The 16,942-nt window shown below is 34.9% G+C and overlaps 1 protein-coding gene across 2 annotated transcripts; it reads left to right on the top strand.

The window, feature by feature from the left end:
• Positions 1–569: 569 nt before the first annotated feature.
• Positions 570–15,390, top strand: HUB1 (histone mono-ubiquitination 1). 2 transcript variants are annotated; one of them, XM_078307750.1, is made up of 19 exons: positions 570–1,251; positions 3,043–3,204; positions 4,544–4,604; positions 5,030–5,263; positions 5,498–5,650; positions 6,209–6,399; positions 6,693–6,776; positions 7,992–8,111; positions 8,198–8,384; positions 9,046–9,206; positions 9,295–9,366; positions 9,601–9,677; positions 9,760–9,954; positions 10,046–10,118; positions 10,229–10,315; positions 10,576–10,713; positions 11,553–11,755; positions 13,919–14,084; positions 14,882–15,390. In XM_078307750.1, the coding sequence occupies exons 1-19, from the start codon at positions 1,123–1,125 to the stop codon at positions 15,011–15,013; spliced, it is 2,625 nt and encodes an 874-aa protein (XP_078163876.1). In that variant the 5' UTR covers positions 570–1,122; the 3' UTR covers positions 15,014–15,390. The 2 variants fall into 2 exon arrangements, with proteins under 2 accessions (XP_078163876.1, XP_078163877.1); XM_078307751.1 differs by lacking the exon at positions 14,882–15,390 and adding an exon at positions 12,420–12,510 and having other exon boundaries at positions 13,919–14,075.
• Positions 15,391–16,942: the final 1,552 nt, after the last annotated feature.

The raw sequence follows: 16,942 nt of genomic DNA, 5'->3' as shown, positions 1-16,942 counted from the left end.
ATGTGCGCATTGCAAATTATTATAGCCTTACTCATTATGTATATACATACATACTATCAAGAGTTTGGTTAAGATGCCATGAATAGCATAAGACGTTCTATACTATTGTCTCGATATGTCAATCTACGAATCCAATTTGTTAAAACCAATCTAATTCATCATTGATACATTTACATACAATTTTTTTAAATTTTCGAGTTCACTTAATATAAAGTTAAGCAGTAAAAAAAATAATGATTTTAATACATTCATTGTTTATTTTTTTTTATCACTTGACTGTATACTAAATGAACTCAAAAATTTATAAATTTTTGCATGGAAATGCATCAACGATAAGTAGATCGGTTTTAGCAGATTGAATTCGTTGTTACTCCACTGCAAATACCCTACAATTTCTAGTGTGTTTAAGCAACGAAAAACATAACCCATCATTCAATCTTCATAAACACAATTCTATTAAACTAAAGTCATGTCGTATTCCAACTAATAAATCCTAAAACTTTTGTAAATATGTCGGATTATGTCGACAAAAATTATAATTTCTGACTTAACATTTTCAAAATATTGACAATTAATACTAAATCTTTTTAGCTTGCTGGCTGCTTAATGCTTTCCATTTGGTGAAAGCGCCACTTCGATGAGACACGTGAGGGACACGTGACGATTGACTGTTTTTTTCTCTCTACAACGCTAGCCGAGAAAACCAAGTTGGCTCGCCACAATCCCCACTTCTGTTCTCTCTCACCCCCTCTCTTCTTTCTCTTCTCTCCACCTCTTCTCCGTAAAACCTCGGAATCTCGCAAGAATTCTCTCCAATAGAAGTAAAAAAAAAACCCACTAAATTACATATTACCCTATCCCTCTCCCTCGTTACTCCTCAATTTCTCTCCTATTTATACATATTTTTTTATTTGCCATTTTTTTCCCCTTCTCTCCCATCGATCAATCCGAGAAATCGGAAAAAATCCCCAAGCGCCTCAATTGAAATTGTTCTCCTTTATTGTATCTAAAAAGTCGGGTTTTATAAGCTTTTCCTCTGTGCCTTTTTGTTATATGTGAGGTATTGGACTGGGCTAGGGTTTTTTCTTCCAGTTTCTGTTAGAAAATTTAGAAATTAGTGTCATGGGGAGCACGGGGGAGCCGGACCGGAAGCGGCGGCACTTCACCTCCGTCTCCCCCACTGCGGGTCCCATGGGGGGTCCCACACCCACCAAAAAGAAGCCAATTGCCCCCATCTCTGAGGATAAAAAGGTAATTGTTATCTGGTTTATCTATCTCATAGCTGTGCTGTTTCATCCCATTGTAATAGTGTAATTGGAAACAACAATTAGGGTTTCTGTGGTTGGATTATGGTCAAAATTGCAGCCTTAGTGGTATTTCTGGCTCTGATTGTAATTGCTGCAAAATTGTTTTTTTGGTCATATATTAAGAGGTTAGTAATATATGCTTTGAACTGATCTGATTTTTGTAGTTTTGTTAATTACCCATTGTTTGGGAATAAAAGCTTGGTTGTTGTTGTTAATTACCCACTGGTTTTTATTATAATTGAACCTAATCCATTCTCTTAAGGGCTTCTAACAGTACTTCACAGCTTGGTTCGGGATTGTAGTGCTGTATTACATGATTACTATTCTGGTACAATTTTGTAATTTCATGGGGGTGATCTAGTTTTTAGATATAATTACATCGAAATTAGAAGGGAACAAAAATATGAGGATAGTGTAAGACAGGACCCGTACCGGAATAGTTTCTAGACTGGTACTTAGTATATGATTTGTTTTCTTGTTCTTGTTTGGGTTAATTTGGTTTTTCCTGTTGTTGTTGGTTTGATTAGCAAATTTATTTTCATGAAAACTTACCGGCCAATATCTGGTAGTTTTTCCTGGTAAGTCTGGTGCCATATCAAGCGTAATATTATAACAGATCTCAAGTTTTGAATACACAACATAAAGTCTGCATTGAAAAGTGTGGCAGTCTGGACTATGTTCTAACCTTCTAATTCATACCAATAGTGGTTTTTACTATACAAAATGATAAAAAATATGATATAAATTGAACATAGGGTTACAGATTTATGTCTTCACTCACAGAATTTACTTCTTTTGCTAAAATCTAAATATTTAAATGAAAATATCATTGACATGTATATGAGTCAGTCTGCGTCTGTATTGGTGCTGTTGTGCCAACAAAAATAGAAATATTAAAAAACATTAAAAAACAATTGAAAAATGGTTACTGATATGTCAAAATTCATAGTAGTTTGTAATTGGTTAGGTTAAGTATCATAAGAAGTGATCCAATTGATTGGCAAATTAAAAATACATCACGTGTGTTCATTGGTTGAGATGTAAGTAGTCTTCTAGGCTTACTGATAAATTTGACCACCGAAATAACCATAGGAAGGGTATGAAATACACTAACATTTATAGTTTTCAACTCTGACTAGAAGAATAAAAGGCTTTAATTTTTTTTACATGAAGTTCTGACTTAACAGACACACAGTTTCTCAAAATGAGATCAAAGGTCGAACAATGGTGTGTGCGTAGAGGAGAGAAGAACTTTTGGAAAAATTGAGCCCGAAATCAGGGAATAAGAGATGAGAGTATGCTTGGCGATTACAGAGAAGAGTCATGCTTGTGAAAGAGAGACTTGCACAACTATTGGACTTTAGGGATAGAGTGCAGAGTTTAATTAATTTTCAACCTTTGCTATAGACCAAGTCAAATTCAATTAAATAGAAGTATATAAAAAAAAGGAATTGGTCGAACGACTCATGTAGTAATGTATTATTGCAGATATTTAAACAGCTATAGCGAATTTTGGCTTTTGCAGACTGTTATAGGAGTTATAGCTGCATTTTCTTAGTATTCTTCAATGTTCTGCATGGCTTTTAGTGTCTGAAAATATATAGAGGTGCTATAGTGGGCTATTTGAAAACTCTTGGTCATGGACTCATGGTTGCATTGCCTAAGTTTATTTATAGACAATATCTTCTAATCAGCTAAACTGACATCAAATGATATTGCTCTTTGATTGATCTAGCTTGATCTGTCTGTGCTGAAGTACAAAAATCAAAAGCTCATGGAGCAATTAGAGGCAAGAAAGATGGAATGCCGTGCACTTGAGAGCAAATACATCCAGCTAAGGGAGAAGCAGAAGGATTACCCTAAAACCCTACTTTCCCTTAAGGAATCGCATCAACAGGTGAATTTTTTTTTTTTAATGATCTAGTGAGTAAAGGCTTTCCCCAACTTGTTTGGGAATAAAGGCTTGGTTGTTGTTGTTGTTGCTGTTGTAATGATCTAGTGACATTATCATGGGCCCTCTGACGAATGTCAGTATAATTGATAAACTAGAAATTGGAAATATAGAAATATGAATACTAGCCTTTGCCATATTTAAAAAAAAAATGTGTGAAGTACTCGTAATTTGTTATTTTTTCTGTATGAAGGTAACATTGTCCCTTACCCCTTGCAAATAACACTCAATACTTTACTAGTGACACCCAATAATTCAATATATGCAATTTAACTAGACCACATTTTTTAGATATTTGCAAATAATTCCCAACCATGAATTTGATGTTTTTGAAGTAGGTGATGGAAATGTCATGTTAATATATTAATTAATTTTATCCTATCTACAGTCAATTTTCTTTTCCCAACTCATACACTATTAATCAATAAGAGCAAAAGAAATGTACTTTAATGAAACCACAATAGCTTTTTGGTGACATTTACTATTTTGTGGAGCGTGACATCGTATTCACAGTTCATATGTGCCATATTTATCTTTGGTTCTTGCAGTGAGAAAAGTAGGTGTGATTCAATCATTAACATTTTGAGGCTGTCATAATAAATAGGCACATGTATATAATGAGGACTATTCCACAAATTCAAAACTTAAACATAAGACTGCTTCAATAATATTTTAAGGTCATGAATAGCAATGTGGCAAAATAAAAGACATCCTAAGGTACAGGTTTTAAGGATTTTTGCAAAACGAGGTTGCATGTCTGTTTATTAAGTAAACAGCAATAATAATCTCATACCTTTGCACGTCTGTTTATTTATTATTAGTTTCGGGGAACACACTATTTGATGAACTTGAAAAGAGTAAATTTAAGTATATAGTGAGTGTATCAAAAGGTTTTTGCCATTGATCTTTGGCAAATTCAACTTCAGGGCTTGTCTTCTATGCTAATCCATTGTAGACATCATTTAGCAACAGATGCAAAACTGCAAATCGTAAGCCTAGCCATAATTAGAGTGTTAGATGTTAGATCATGTTATGTTGTATAATCTAGGGATGGGAAATCCAGCATCAACAGATTTTATAACACATCATTACAACTCTGTAGTTTTTGGTGTCTACTTGAGTGCTGGTAGTCCATTATTTGTAGTTGGATGCTTCTTGTCTTGTAGGGATATCTATTATATTTTGTAGTTTGTAGGGGTGTACATCAGATTTTTTTTTGGATAATATATCCTTGATCTGTCATATGTAATTAATTTAATTTGGAAATTTGGGGGTGTTGTTACAGCTGGTTGGTAATATGACATTTGATGAACTTGGCAGACGTCGATTCGTCTATCCTGAAATTGGTAAGTCATTTATATTCTAGTTTCATAGAGCCTATAAGGCAGCTTCTAGACTTCTATTCTGTTGATGCATCATATAATACGGGCTTTGATTGCCATTTAGTACATCTATGCACAATGGAGCATTTTCTGTATAGTTGGTATAATCAATGGTACTGATGGCATTTTATTGTGCAAGAACCATTTAACATGCACAAACATTATAAGTACCAGAAAGGATCAATTTAAGTTGGTAATTTGATTTATCTTTTGGGCAAAATTTATATTTTGAATTATTATCTGAACCAAAGTTGTATTTTAAAATATCCCAAATACTATAGGCGTCGTCCAATTACAGCGGCAAAATCCTGACTTAAATTGTTTTGGCTGAGGCAAGTAATATACATCCCTTTGGTTAATGATATCAATTTTATAAATTGTGAGGCTAGATGGGGCACCTGTTACCTCAGAGGAGGCCTATTCTTCAATAGAAGAGGATTTCCTAAGCAGAGTCATGGAGAGTGGCACAGCAGAGAGTTCAGGTTGTGGGTCCCCAAATCAAACCAACAACTCATTATTACCAGTTGGTCATGTAATGAAAGAGGCTTCAACTTCACTGCGAAGTGCATGGTCTGAAAGCAGGAAGTTGACCACATCCCTTCTTGATTTGGTTACCGAGAAATGTAAGATTTTGAGTGATATGTTTATAATACTTGTAGATTGGTGATATAAGCTTTAATGCATGGTTTTCTTTACAACTTTTAAGTGCTTCGACTAGCTCAAACAGGGTGAGATGCAGTTGCAATTGGTACGTAATAACTTCTGGTATAGTTAAAAGCACTGCACTGGTAGAGAATGCTGAATCTAGATGATACTAGATCTCTCCTAACTTCAGCATTATTTTTTTTTTCTTTCAGTAAACACAACTACTGTTGGTGGTTTGGATGAGCTTGACAATGCTCTTCGACAAATAGATGATGTCCATTTGAGGCACCGAGAGCTGTCGGAGAAGATCCAGAGTCAGAGAGATCACAGTGTTCAGAATAAAGCTGAGCTGAGAAGGTTACAAGGTATCCTGCTTAAGAATATTTTTATGGATAAGCACTTGAAAAGATTGATGCCTTGACCTATAGTTATTCTCTACATAGTTGGTAAAAGTGTCCACCTGCATCCAAACATTTTTTGGTTTCATGGTAATGATTGGTATTAGTGTGGATTAAACTTAAATAATCAGTATTTTTACTGCATCTCCAAACACTTTATGCCCGTTTCATTTTAAAAAAGAAAAACAATATTAGAGAAGCCTAATATATTATTTCTTACCAGTTATGCCTGTTTCATTATATTATTATGTTTGCATTTATGGGCGATGCATGAATAAATTTACAAGAAACTCATCCAATCTATGTTGCTTTTGTGTTATTCTATTTTCTAGAAGTACTGTACTGTACTCTTGTTCTGGTATCAGCAACAGTTATCATGTTTTTAGTGAATTTCTGAGCCTAACTTTTTTTTTTATTATTATAAAACACGTTATTTTTACAGTGCTTATTTAATGGAGAAATATGGAGTCGAGGCTGTCAATTTTCCTGCCGCACTAACATTTTGTTTGTTGTTATGAAATGAAGAGGAGTTTGCATGTACTATTACTGAGCTGGAAGAGACCAATACAAGGCTAGCTGCTCTCAAGGCTGGAGATGGCTCTCAAAATGCACCTCTTCTTTTCCCTGTACTTGGGAATAAACGCGTGAATGGAGATAGTCTTAGGGATAAGCAAAAGGAATTACAAAATCTTGAAGCAACTTATAGGGAACAGATGGTAAGTTAAAACCACCCTGAGGATATATTATTTTTCCTTGCTTTATGTTTGTTGAATACCTAAACATAGCATATCAGGTAGATGTGACGAACCCTTTACCTCAGGTGTTGGCTAATATTATCTAGATCTCTGAACCAATTTTAGGACATGTTAAGTTGTACTTGTTTTCCATCTTGTCATGGAGGATGCTCACTGTCGGCGATGATACCTCTCTGCTATTGGTATCGGTATTAAAATACTGGGGAATTAGTATATATTTATTGGTGATTGATTTTCCTTTGACACTATTGCAGAACCTTGTATCTGAGAGATTGGTGAATATTCAAAGACTTCACGAGGAGAGAGTGGAAACATTGAAAAAGTTGGCTAATATGAAGGTTTGTTCTGTCCATAAAATTAAACAAGTACAACTATTTACGCTCCAAAATTTTTAAAATGCAGCTGCATATGCATATGCGGTGATTTATCCACACTGTAAATGACATGCTGTGGATAAATTGCGGATTTGTCCATGCAGCCGCATATACAACTATTTGGCGCTTCATATGTGTGTGGGGCACATATGCGACCCGCACGATATTATGCCGCAGAAAATCCGCAATTCGTATTTGAGAATGGCACAGGAAAGTTTGTTCCGAACTTGCGTTATGCGGGAATCGAACTCCTGATCAGTGACTTATCATCCAAGTGCAACTCCACTAGGCCATTTCGGCCCTGTGATTAGAATGTGCCTTCATTTCATATACTATTTATGTAAATACATAGTATAAAACTAAACATTATAAAATTAATCTGCATGCAAATATGCATATGCGGTTTGTAATGACCTTCAGCATGAATATTTTAATCTGCATTTTAAAACACTGCCAAAAACTCTGACAGCCAAAGATGAATCTGCTAGTATTTGTCTAGTGATTTTGTTGATAACCTTGGTGGAAACTTGACTCCAATTCTCCCGCCCTAAAGGGTTATGGCAATGCCAAGGCAATGGGCCGGCTACCATGTGGGCCCCATTGAAATAATAAAGATCCTATAAAATCTGCTCGACGTCTAGGCCGCTTAAACTTGATTGGGTGCCCCACTTGTAGTGCGGCAACTAGGTGTTATCACCAAGTGCAGCAGATGTGGACTCACATAAGTGCTATCTTTTTTTTGACATTGCTACGTACTGTAGTGATATCATAACTTTTGTATGGAACTTGTTATTTCCCCAAGTTATACATAGTAAGGATGTCAATGAGCCAGGTTGGTTTTTTTCAAAGCCTGGCTTTCCAAAAGTTTGGCCGAGCCGGACCCAGCTGGATACAGGTTTTAATAATTAGAACTTACCAACCCAACTATTATCTTCCCTGAAACTCTTTAACCTCTGTTTAATGACACATGGTGGCCTGGTTGGCTGTTAGGGCAGGTTAGTCTGATCTCTGGCACCCCCATTTGCAGTTTTCTGGTTTTGATGTTAATACAGTGTTAGCACAATGGCTATTTTGAGATGAAAATCACGACAAACTTATGCAGAAGTCTTATCCTAATGTCAATTTGAGTTTCACTTGTCATCTGGACAAAATTATATGATGTTCATATTTTCTTTGCAGAACACTATGATGGATTTGAATGCAGTATTGGCAACCTCCACATACCAGTTATTAAATGAGCAACTGACAAGGTCACAGTCTGAAATAGAGCATTTTCGCATTGTAGCAGAGAAACTACAGGTAGTTTACTGTTGCTATAATTGCGGTTTGATAGAATTGGTACCTTGTTTTGTCTTTTTTAAATCTTTCAATTATCTTCGTATCAGATTGAGAAGGATAAATTCTTTTGGCGTGAAAAAGAGTCATCACTCAAAGCTGATATAGGAGAGATTTCTCAGAGGAAGAATTCATATTATGAGTCTAGGTTTTCTGAGCTTGAGCAGGATTTGCAAAAACTAGCTGAAGAAAGAGCTGTAATGGAGAGGAAGCTTGAAGAGGCATTGAGAGAACCAGGTTTTATAAACTTGCCATATTAATTTACAACTTTATAAATAGATATAATGGAAATATGCTTCATTATCGCATCACTTGAATTTTTAGACCAGGAATACATCCCAATCTCAATGTGAGACAGGTTAACTTTGGTACCCAAATTCATTACTACTGTGTACTATGTAGCCAGTATTGGTCCTTCATTGTTGGGTACTCACTATTTGATGTTTATCTTAAAGTGCTAATGTCCTAGGATTCGTGAAAGGTTGTTGAAGTCTATATACAAAAGTAAAATCATCTATCAAAAGTTTTGATAGATGATTTTACTTTTGTATATAGATGATTTTGGTTTTGGACCTCAGTAATGGTTGATGGCTTAACTTGCAATATGGTATACAATATATCAAGTAATTATGGTTTTGGCAATTTTCTTGGCAAATCTCAAGTAATAATTTTGCACATGTTATTAGTGTGACATGATGTTTAGGGCTACAAAATAAAATTTTGATCACCTTTTTCATCTTTTAAAATGAAAAAAAACTTATCATTTCAGCTACATCCCCTATTTACCGCATCACTGTAATTTGGTAACAATAGATAATATTTACATTTTCCTTAAATCATTTCTCCCATGTAATTTTGCCTTGTGTATCACAGTATTCTGTATTTGTCATATTTTCAGGTAGGAAGCAGATTATAGTAGAGTTCAAGGCACTTGTGTCATCGTTGCCTAATGAAATGGCCATGATGCAAAGTGAACTCAACAAATATAAAGAAGCTTCTTCTGATCTGCACTTGTTGCGAGCCGAAGTACGGTCACTTTGTAGCATGTTGAAACAGAAGGTAAGGTTTTCGGATAACTAATATATGCCGATACAAAAATTAATTTGTTTGTGTTGATCTTGATTTATTCATTTTACTTCTTACACAGGAAAATGAGTTGGATACTTTATCTAATAGAGCTTCTCATGCTGATTCAGAAATAAAGAGGTTGAAAGCAAAGGTATCATTTATTCATGTATCAACTTGAGCATGCAACTTCTTTCTCTTTCTTGCACTTCATTTTCACCTCTCTGGGATGGGTATATTAACTTGTTGAGGGCCTTTGACATCTATCTTTTGTATCTATTTTCCGTCGATGATATATGCTATGTAGAGTATCACTAGCAAAGTTTATTCTATCATGTTATGATAGGTGTTCCAGCCACCTTATCAGTTTTCTTCATTTTCCTTGCAGGCTCGTGATATAAGGCAGTTAACCCATGAGTCGAAGTTATTTATTGATGCATTTAAACAAGAATCTACTGGACCAAGGTACAGCTGTATGACCATTAACTCAAACTTTAATTATCCTTCAGACTAGTTTTTAAGCTTAAGGTGGCTTATGCTGTGACAGAGATGTGATGGAATTGAAAGATAGGGAATACAAAGCATGGGCTTATGCTGAGAGCCTGAAAATGTCTCTTGATGAGCACATTTTGGAGATGAGAGTCAAAGAAGCAAATGAAGCGGAGGCTCTATCTCAACAGAGACTTGCAGCTGCTGAAGCTGACATAACAGAACTTAGGCAGAATCTAGAAGCTTCCAGAAGGTCATTTTTCTTAGATATCTTTTGAATCTGTAATATCAAAAACTAATTCTTGTACTATGTTTGTAAGGAATTGTTACATTTAAACATATAGGGAGATGGGTGCATTATCTGTGAATCTGAAGTCAAAGCATGAAGAAGGCGATGCATACCTCTCTGAAATTGAGGTTTGGATGTGCAATCTTTTTTAAAATTTTTAATGGTTTCCCAATTTCTGAAGTAGGTTACTAGATGGCTATTGGTTTGTTTCTCATTTTTTGTTTATTTCTGTTAATAGAGTATTGGACAAGCGTATGAAGACATACAAACACAAAATCAACAGTTACTCCAACAAATTGCTGAGAGAGATGATCATAACACTAAGGTAATTGCTTTTGGGCTATTCATGCTTCAGCTGTCTTTCTTTCTTTCTCTCCTTGTCTAAGTTCGGTTACTGTATGGGTTAGGTTTCTTTCAGTACAGACTGACTGTGTGTGATATCGCTTTGTTATATAACCAGAGTGTATTGTACCATGGTGAATTCGGTGGCATGGTAGGTCATAAGATTAATTTGATGAACTACAAGTTTATCAAGTGTCCCTATATGTTGTTATATAATATGTTCCATCGTTAATGCTTCTACAGCTGGTTATGGAGGGAGTCCAAGCTAAACAGATGCAAGAAGCACTATGTCTTGAAGTTCAAACCTTGAAGAAAAAGATGCAACATTCGAACTCTTTGTTGGATTTGTACAAGGGAAAAATCGTACTATTAGATGACCAGGTAAAACCATCGAACAATCAACTAATATTTTTATTTTGGCTTTCGTGGTGTGATAAGTGATACCTGGCAATCATGATGAATTACTTGGACCCTTTAAAAGTCAATAGAAGGCATGACAATATTCATGAAAATGGATTGGATATTCAGTCTGATTTTGCATTAGTGAGCCATTCGGATGTGGATAATCATGAAAAATATGGATATGTTTAAGATATTAGATTTTGTCAAAAGAATATGATATGCATGCAGATACTTTAGTCCCTTGCATAAGGATATGGATGTAGATTTCTGGATCTTTTCAAATTTCATTAAAATATAATTTTCTTTTTTTTTTTGTTCAAAGTCTAATATTTTGCACGGTTATTATCCATATGCCAGTCAAAAAGTCTATATGAGTTTTTTTTATCTCATTTGTGCTTCGAAATTTGTATGTTATCATAGTATAAATGTTTGTTCTGCTACATACGTGTCTTTCTTATTTGTGTAAATCTACGTAAATTTTTTGGTACAATTTAACTTTTTATCCTTTGTATTAGTGTGAATATAGTTTTGAAGTTTGATGTCCATAGTATCTGTATTCATTTAATGTAATGTAGATTTGGGTATAGTTTTGATTTTATCCATTTGGTAACAGCTCCATGTTTACCTCTACAGTATGGTCAATTAAAAGGTGTTAGATTTAATAAAATGTATATTGATAGATGTACTATATCGGAAAAAAAATTATATCATATCAGTTCAGCAATTCTTTCTCAATCCCTTTTTGTGGGGAAAATGAGCACTCCTTTTATTCTTATTTTGCATAAAAAAAAATTCCTTTGATTTTTTTTTTTTTGCAGTTGAAAACTTTATCAGATCAACTTAGCAAGCTCGAACAGGATAGGTGGCAATTTTATACCTCTTTAGGAAATGCACAGAGAAAACTAGTGGATGTGCGGGCCGAGTCTCAAAAGTTGCGGCAATCAGCTGAAGACGTTCTTTCGAATCTGGAGAAGAGCCGGACCGAAGAGGCTGAGCTGCTTATAGAGTTAGATAAGGAGAGGTACTGCTTTATATATGCGCCTAATTTGAAACCTTGTATTAGTAAACAGAGGCAAACGTCATCTATGAAAAATTTCTCCTTTATCACTGATCTGTCATTTGTGGGCCTTAGCTGCTGATATGGACTGTTTCTCTCTCTAGTCCCAGTTCCAGCCCGTGGCACTGCATCCTTAGTCCTCGTCTCCAGCAGTAGTCAAACTTAGTGGTAATCGAAGTTTTGGGCCCCAACAAATAGTTTTAACCTTGTCTTAGTCACGGTTATAAAAATATAAATTTGGATGAAGTGCTGATCTTGTAGAGTTAAGCAGTCAGTTTAAGCCAGGTGAAAGTGTTAGACTTGACAACTGAAGTGCCAATCCAATATAATTTTGATATTGATTTGTCAACCTTGATTAACTCAAGGCACAACTATACTAGTTAAATAAACTTGACACAAAAGGGTGCTCTGAGGGGGTCACATACTACTTTACATCCATGTGAACAAATAATTTACTCTAGGTCAGTGCCTTGAGAGAAGTTTCAAACCGCAGCATATGCAACCTGGAAATTTTTATGACACATGTACAATATAATGCTAGCGCCTCAATACAAGTTATAACTTTAGTTTTTTATTCTAGTAATACTATAAGACATAAGGAGCATTTACAATTATAATATTCTTGCAGCGGTAGGCTTATTGTTGATGAATACGCAGTATCCGTAGTCATATCTTCAACGTTAGAGTAACAGTGCATTTGTGATCATATCTGATATCTTGTAACAATTATGGTGTTTCATTATTTGTATCTACATTTAGGAGGGCAATGCTATATCCATATTGCCAGTTGAGTATACTGTATCTGTATCTGCAATGTAGGATATCTTACATCTGTATCTGCTTGAGAGCATTATTCTACACCTGCATTTGCATTCAAAAGGGGGATGATAAATCTTGGCATGTAGATTGAAATCCTGTACCCGTATCTAGAATAATGCTACACCTGCATTTGCATTTAAAAGGGTGATGATAAATCCATATTTGGATTGTACAAAATATTTGCAGTAGATATTTGCAAGTAGATGAGAATGCTCAATCCATATCTGCAATTGAAGAGTATTATCTGTATCCGCATTCAGAGCTTAACTTTCATCTGTATTCACACATCTCTATTAAATGCTATGTCGGTGTGGATCTTCATATTAAATGTTTGTACCATTATATTTTCTCATGAATATATGGACGTGAGTTCAGTTGAATCCATGGCGCTGATGTGATCTAATAATGTAAGGCCCAACTGAAATACTACATATCCACATGACTGAATCCATATATGGCTTTTGGTAAGAAGCTCAAAACAGGTTTGGAAAAATCCGTCTTAGTTCATGAGTGTAATAATTTAGGTGACACAGATATTACTTCATTAGCTAAACCCAACGGCTACTATAGTAACTTTTTTGCACCTGCAGCATTTTGTAACACTATTTTAAGCTTGAATGTGGCTAGGGGTGTTCCTTGGGTCTGGTTTATTTGGTTTTCAACCTAACAAAAAAAGTTCAGATATAATGGTTCGATTCGGTTGAATTTTATTTCGGTTTTTTATATTTGGTTCAGTTTAGATTTTCAAAATCAAATAGATGGAACCAACCAAACTCTATATTGTTGAAATCCATGCTTTAGTGTGATTGATGGTTTGCTTCCTTTTTCCCTCACTGCTTACTTTTTTTAGACTTAAAATGAAGAAACTTTTTGGTTTGGATATTTTAGAACATCTACATATTTTGTATAGAATTGAACGTAATGTCAATAATTTGTATATATAATTGATAATTCATATTTATTTCTATGATTATTAAATGTATTTGTGTATGTATTGAGTTTTGATCTTTTTAAAATTTAATCTCTCTTAGTTTGGTTCAACTAAACAAACCGAAATTTGCTTTGGTTATTTTGGTTTGCTTGTTATTTGGTTGACAAGTTTAATTCGGGTGGTTCGGTTATAATTTTGAAACTGAATAAAAGTTCGGTTTGATTATTTTAATTCCGTTTTAACCGAACCAATCCAATGAATGCCCCTAAATGTGGCTTTATCCATGCATACCGAGTTGAAGAGTAAGTTGTCATGTCAATAAAAAGAATAAAACAAAACTGATTGAGTTCACTACGTGCTATTATCCTTTGCATCAGGTTTGGTAAGAAAAGACTAGAGGATGATTTGGAACGAGAAACCAAAAGGTTATCCTACCTTAGAGAGAAGGCTGAGGGGTCATCAGGTGTGCGCAAGCTCAAAGAGGAGGCTAGTGAATTGAGGGGAATACTCAAATGCAGCATCTGCCGTGATCGTCAGAAAGAGGTATATCCAGCTCTTTTCCGTGCAACAAATAGGACTGCCAATATTTTACAAACATAAGATGTGACCTCACTATTGTTGACATAAAATATCATACAAGGGGATTATGCAAATTACACCCAATATTTTCTATACTTGCAATTAGTAGGGCTACCTATGATAATTGAACGTTACTACATATTCTTTCCCTTTTTATTGTCGTGGTATGTGCAAGAGTTTCTCTGATGAGTTCTTGGGTAAGGTGTTTGTTTACTATGGCCTTTTGTTTGAAGGTAAGGGGAAGAGTTATGTGTACTCATTACCTATAGGGCAATAAGTTGCAAATATGTTTAGAAAATCCAAACCCGTTCCAAGTCAACCTAAGGGTCACAGTTTGCATACATATCATGCAGTCCTGGTATTATTGAGGCGTTGTAAATATATGTTTCCTTATACTTTAGTTAGTTATTTTAGATGCATGCATGCATGAAGCATAGAGCCAATCCTTGCTGGCTAAAGTTGAGGCAAGGTTAAAAAGTAATACTGGATAGCCTCTTGTAAATAATTTAAGCGTCGAAAATTATTTGGGCTAGTTGCAAATAGTTCTAATTTTTCTGGAGTCAAGTTGAAGCAAAAATTATCTAAAGCTTTTTTTGAAATTCTTCATGTGTCTAATATTTTCCCTGTTTTCCATATTTGTTCAACTGAATATTTCATAACTTTCTTAGGCCTCATTTCAAGTTGCTTAGGCTTCATTTTTCTCTAGTATTGTCCCTAAGTTTTCCTAACCAAACAAATTAAAAATTAATATTACCTTTTAGGTTGTGATTGCAAAATGTTATCATCTCTTTTGCAATCGATGCGTGCAAAAGGCCCTCGAGAACCGTCAACGCAAGTGTCCCTCCTGTAATGCAACTTTCGGGCCCAGTGATGTAAAGCCAATCTACATCTGAACCATTGGCTGTAAGAGAACTTCATAATATATGTATCAAGTTGAAATAGAAACAAAATATATGTAGTGCAACAACAGAGATAGCGAGTGACTATTGGTTAGTTGGATTGGTGCAACCTAACCGTAATAACATAGTAGGTTTGGCCAATGTGGTCTTTGTAAATTTTAGTATCTCTTCTATAATAACTTGTTTAGTTTTTAATTAGAAAAGGATCAGATACAGATAGAGCCAGTGTCTCAGTGGCAAAGTAATGGTTCTGGTGCATCATGTGATTTAGTTAGACCGGGTAATGTTGTGTAGTTTTTTTTTTTTTTTTTTTGGTGATTTTGTTCAGCCTTTGTACCTAGTAAATTTTATATTAGTGATTGGACAGTGAACTCTTTGGTACTCCTTTATTTTGACTTTTGTTTGATCATATACCCATATCAAAAGAAAACAAGAGCAGCAACTGATAAATAAATAGATATAAGAGATTGCTGGAAGACGCAGTGTTTGTTGCTTGTTCTGAGATTGTCTTACATGTATTAGGCTTCAAATATTGCTAGAAGCCTATTTTTTCGGAATTTGAATCCCCTAAAGCAACTAAAATTTTGAGTTTGGATTCAGACCGTTCGATCTGCTCCGGCATGAATATTTAAGGGGCTCTGTTCGTTTTACCTTGAGCCGGATTGGTCCAGATCTAAGCTCAAAATTTTGAGTTACTTGAAAGGGATTCGGATCCATTTTACCAAATGGCGAACTTGGCACAGCAATAATCTCCCTTTTGTTGCAATACTAAACTGCAGCGGATTACCGGATTGTTCTTACATTTCATAATGAAAATGGAATTTGCATGTTGGAGTTGAAACTGAGGTGCGCAACTCGATGATTTAATAATGGGTAAATTTCGCTGTTAGGTTACTAAACTTTGTTATTTGTCACGAATTGGTCACTCAAGTTTGATTTGTTCCTTTTGAGTCACTCAACTTTATTATTTGTTTCAATCAAGTTCCTCTATTTTTTTATCCAAAATTTTAACGGAATATGCTAATTCCGTTAGTATTTTGGATAGAATATGCTAATTCCGTTAATATTTTGGAGGAAATGAGTATATTCTGTTAATTTTTTGGACAGAATAGGAATATTCCGTTAAATTTTTGGATGGAAAAGTATAGAGAGACTTGATTGAGATAAATAACAAAGTTGAGTGACTTAAAAGAGACAAATCAAACTTGAGTGATCAATTCGTAACAAATAACAAAGTTTAATGACTTCCAGCGAAATTTACCCTTTAATAATTGATTTGACAACATATTTCTGTTCCTGCACTTTTAGTATACAGTGGGCAAAAATGGCATATCCGACAAAATACTTTACCTATCATGTATAGCAAACCATAGTGACAATTTAATTCGGATTCAGTTTGACGGGTCCATACTGGTCATCCCCTCTCCATTTATATTGTGCAAATTGCCAAAAATAAATTGAATAAAAACAAATTGGTCATCCCCTCTCCAATTTAAAATGCCTGGAGGCGACCAGTGCTCTGCTTTTCTGTGGCCTGTGTGAGGAACCTGGATGCATGCACTTGCAGGTAGGTAGTTACAGTGACTGGTAAAGACAGCTAGAAGAGCTAGAAGACGTGTGACAGAGGAAACGGTCAGCCTCAGCGAGGCCCCTTAATTACATCATGTGATGTTTCTAATTTCTTTTTTAAACATGTTACATATGCCTAATTCCTTAGACCAGAAATAAAATAAAATAAAATAAACAACAACTTGACTATGTACTCTGCACTCATGCATTTATATTGTGCATCTTACCTTGCCCATACTATTCTGTCATTTACAGGTTTGAAACACTTTTTTTTTTTTTTCTTCTCGTGATATTACAGGTCACATTGAATTAAAACCTGGAACAAAATTATACAATAAAATTAATAAATACACA

Source organism: Carex rostrata, chromosome 8 (genome assembly GCF_964058835.1).
Source record: "Carex rostrata chromosome 8, lpCarRost1.2, whole genome shotgun sequence".
NCBI classification, from domain to species: Eukaryota; Viridiplantae; Streptophyta; class Magnoliopsida; order Poales; family Cyperaceae; genus Carex; species Carex rostrata.
Note: the sequence above shows the minus strand (reverse complement) of the source record. Positions and strands in the feature narration are given on the sequence as shown.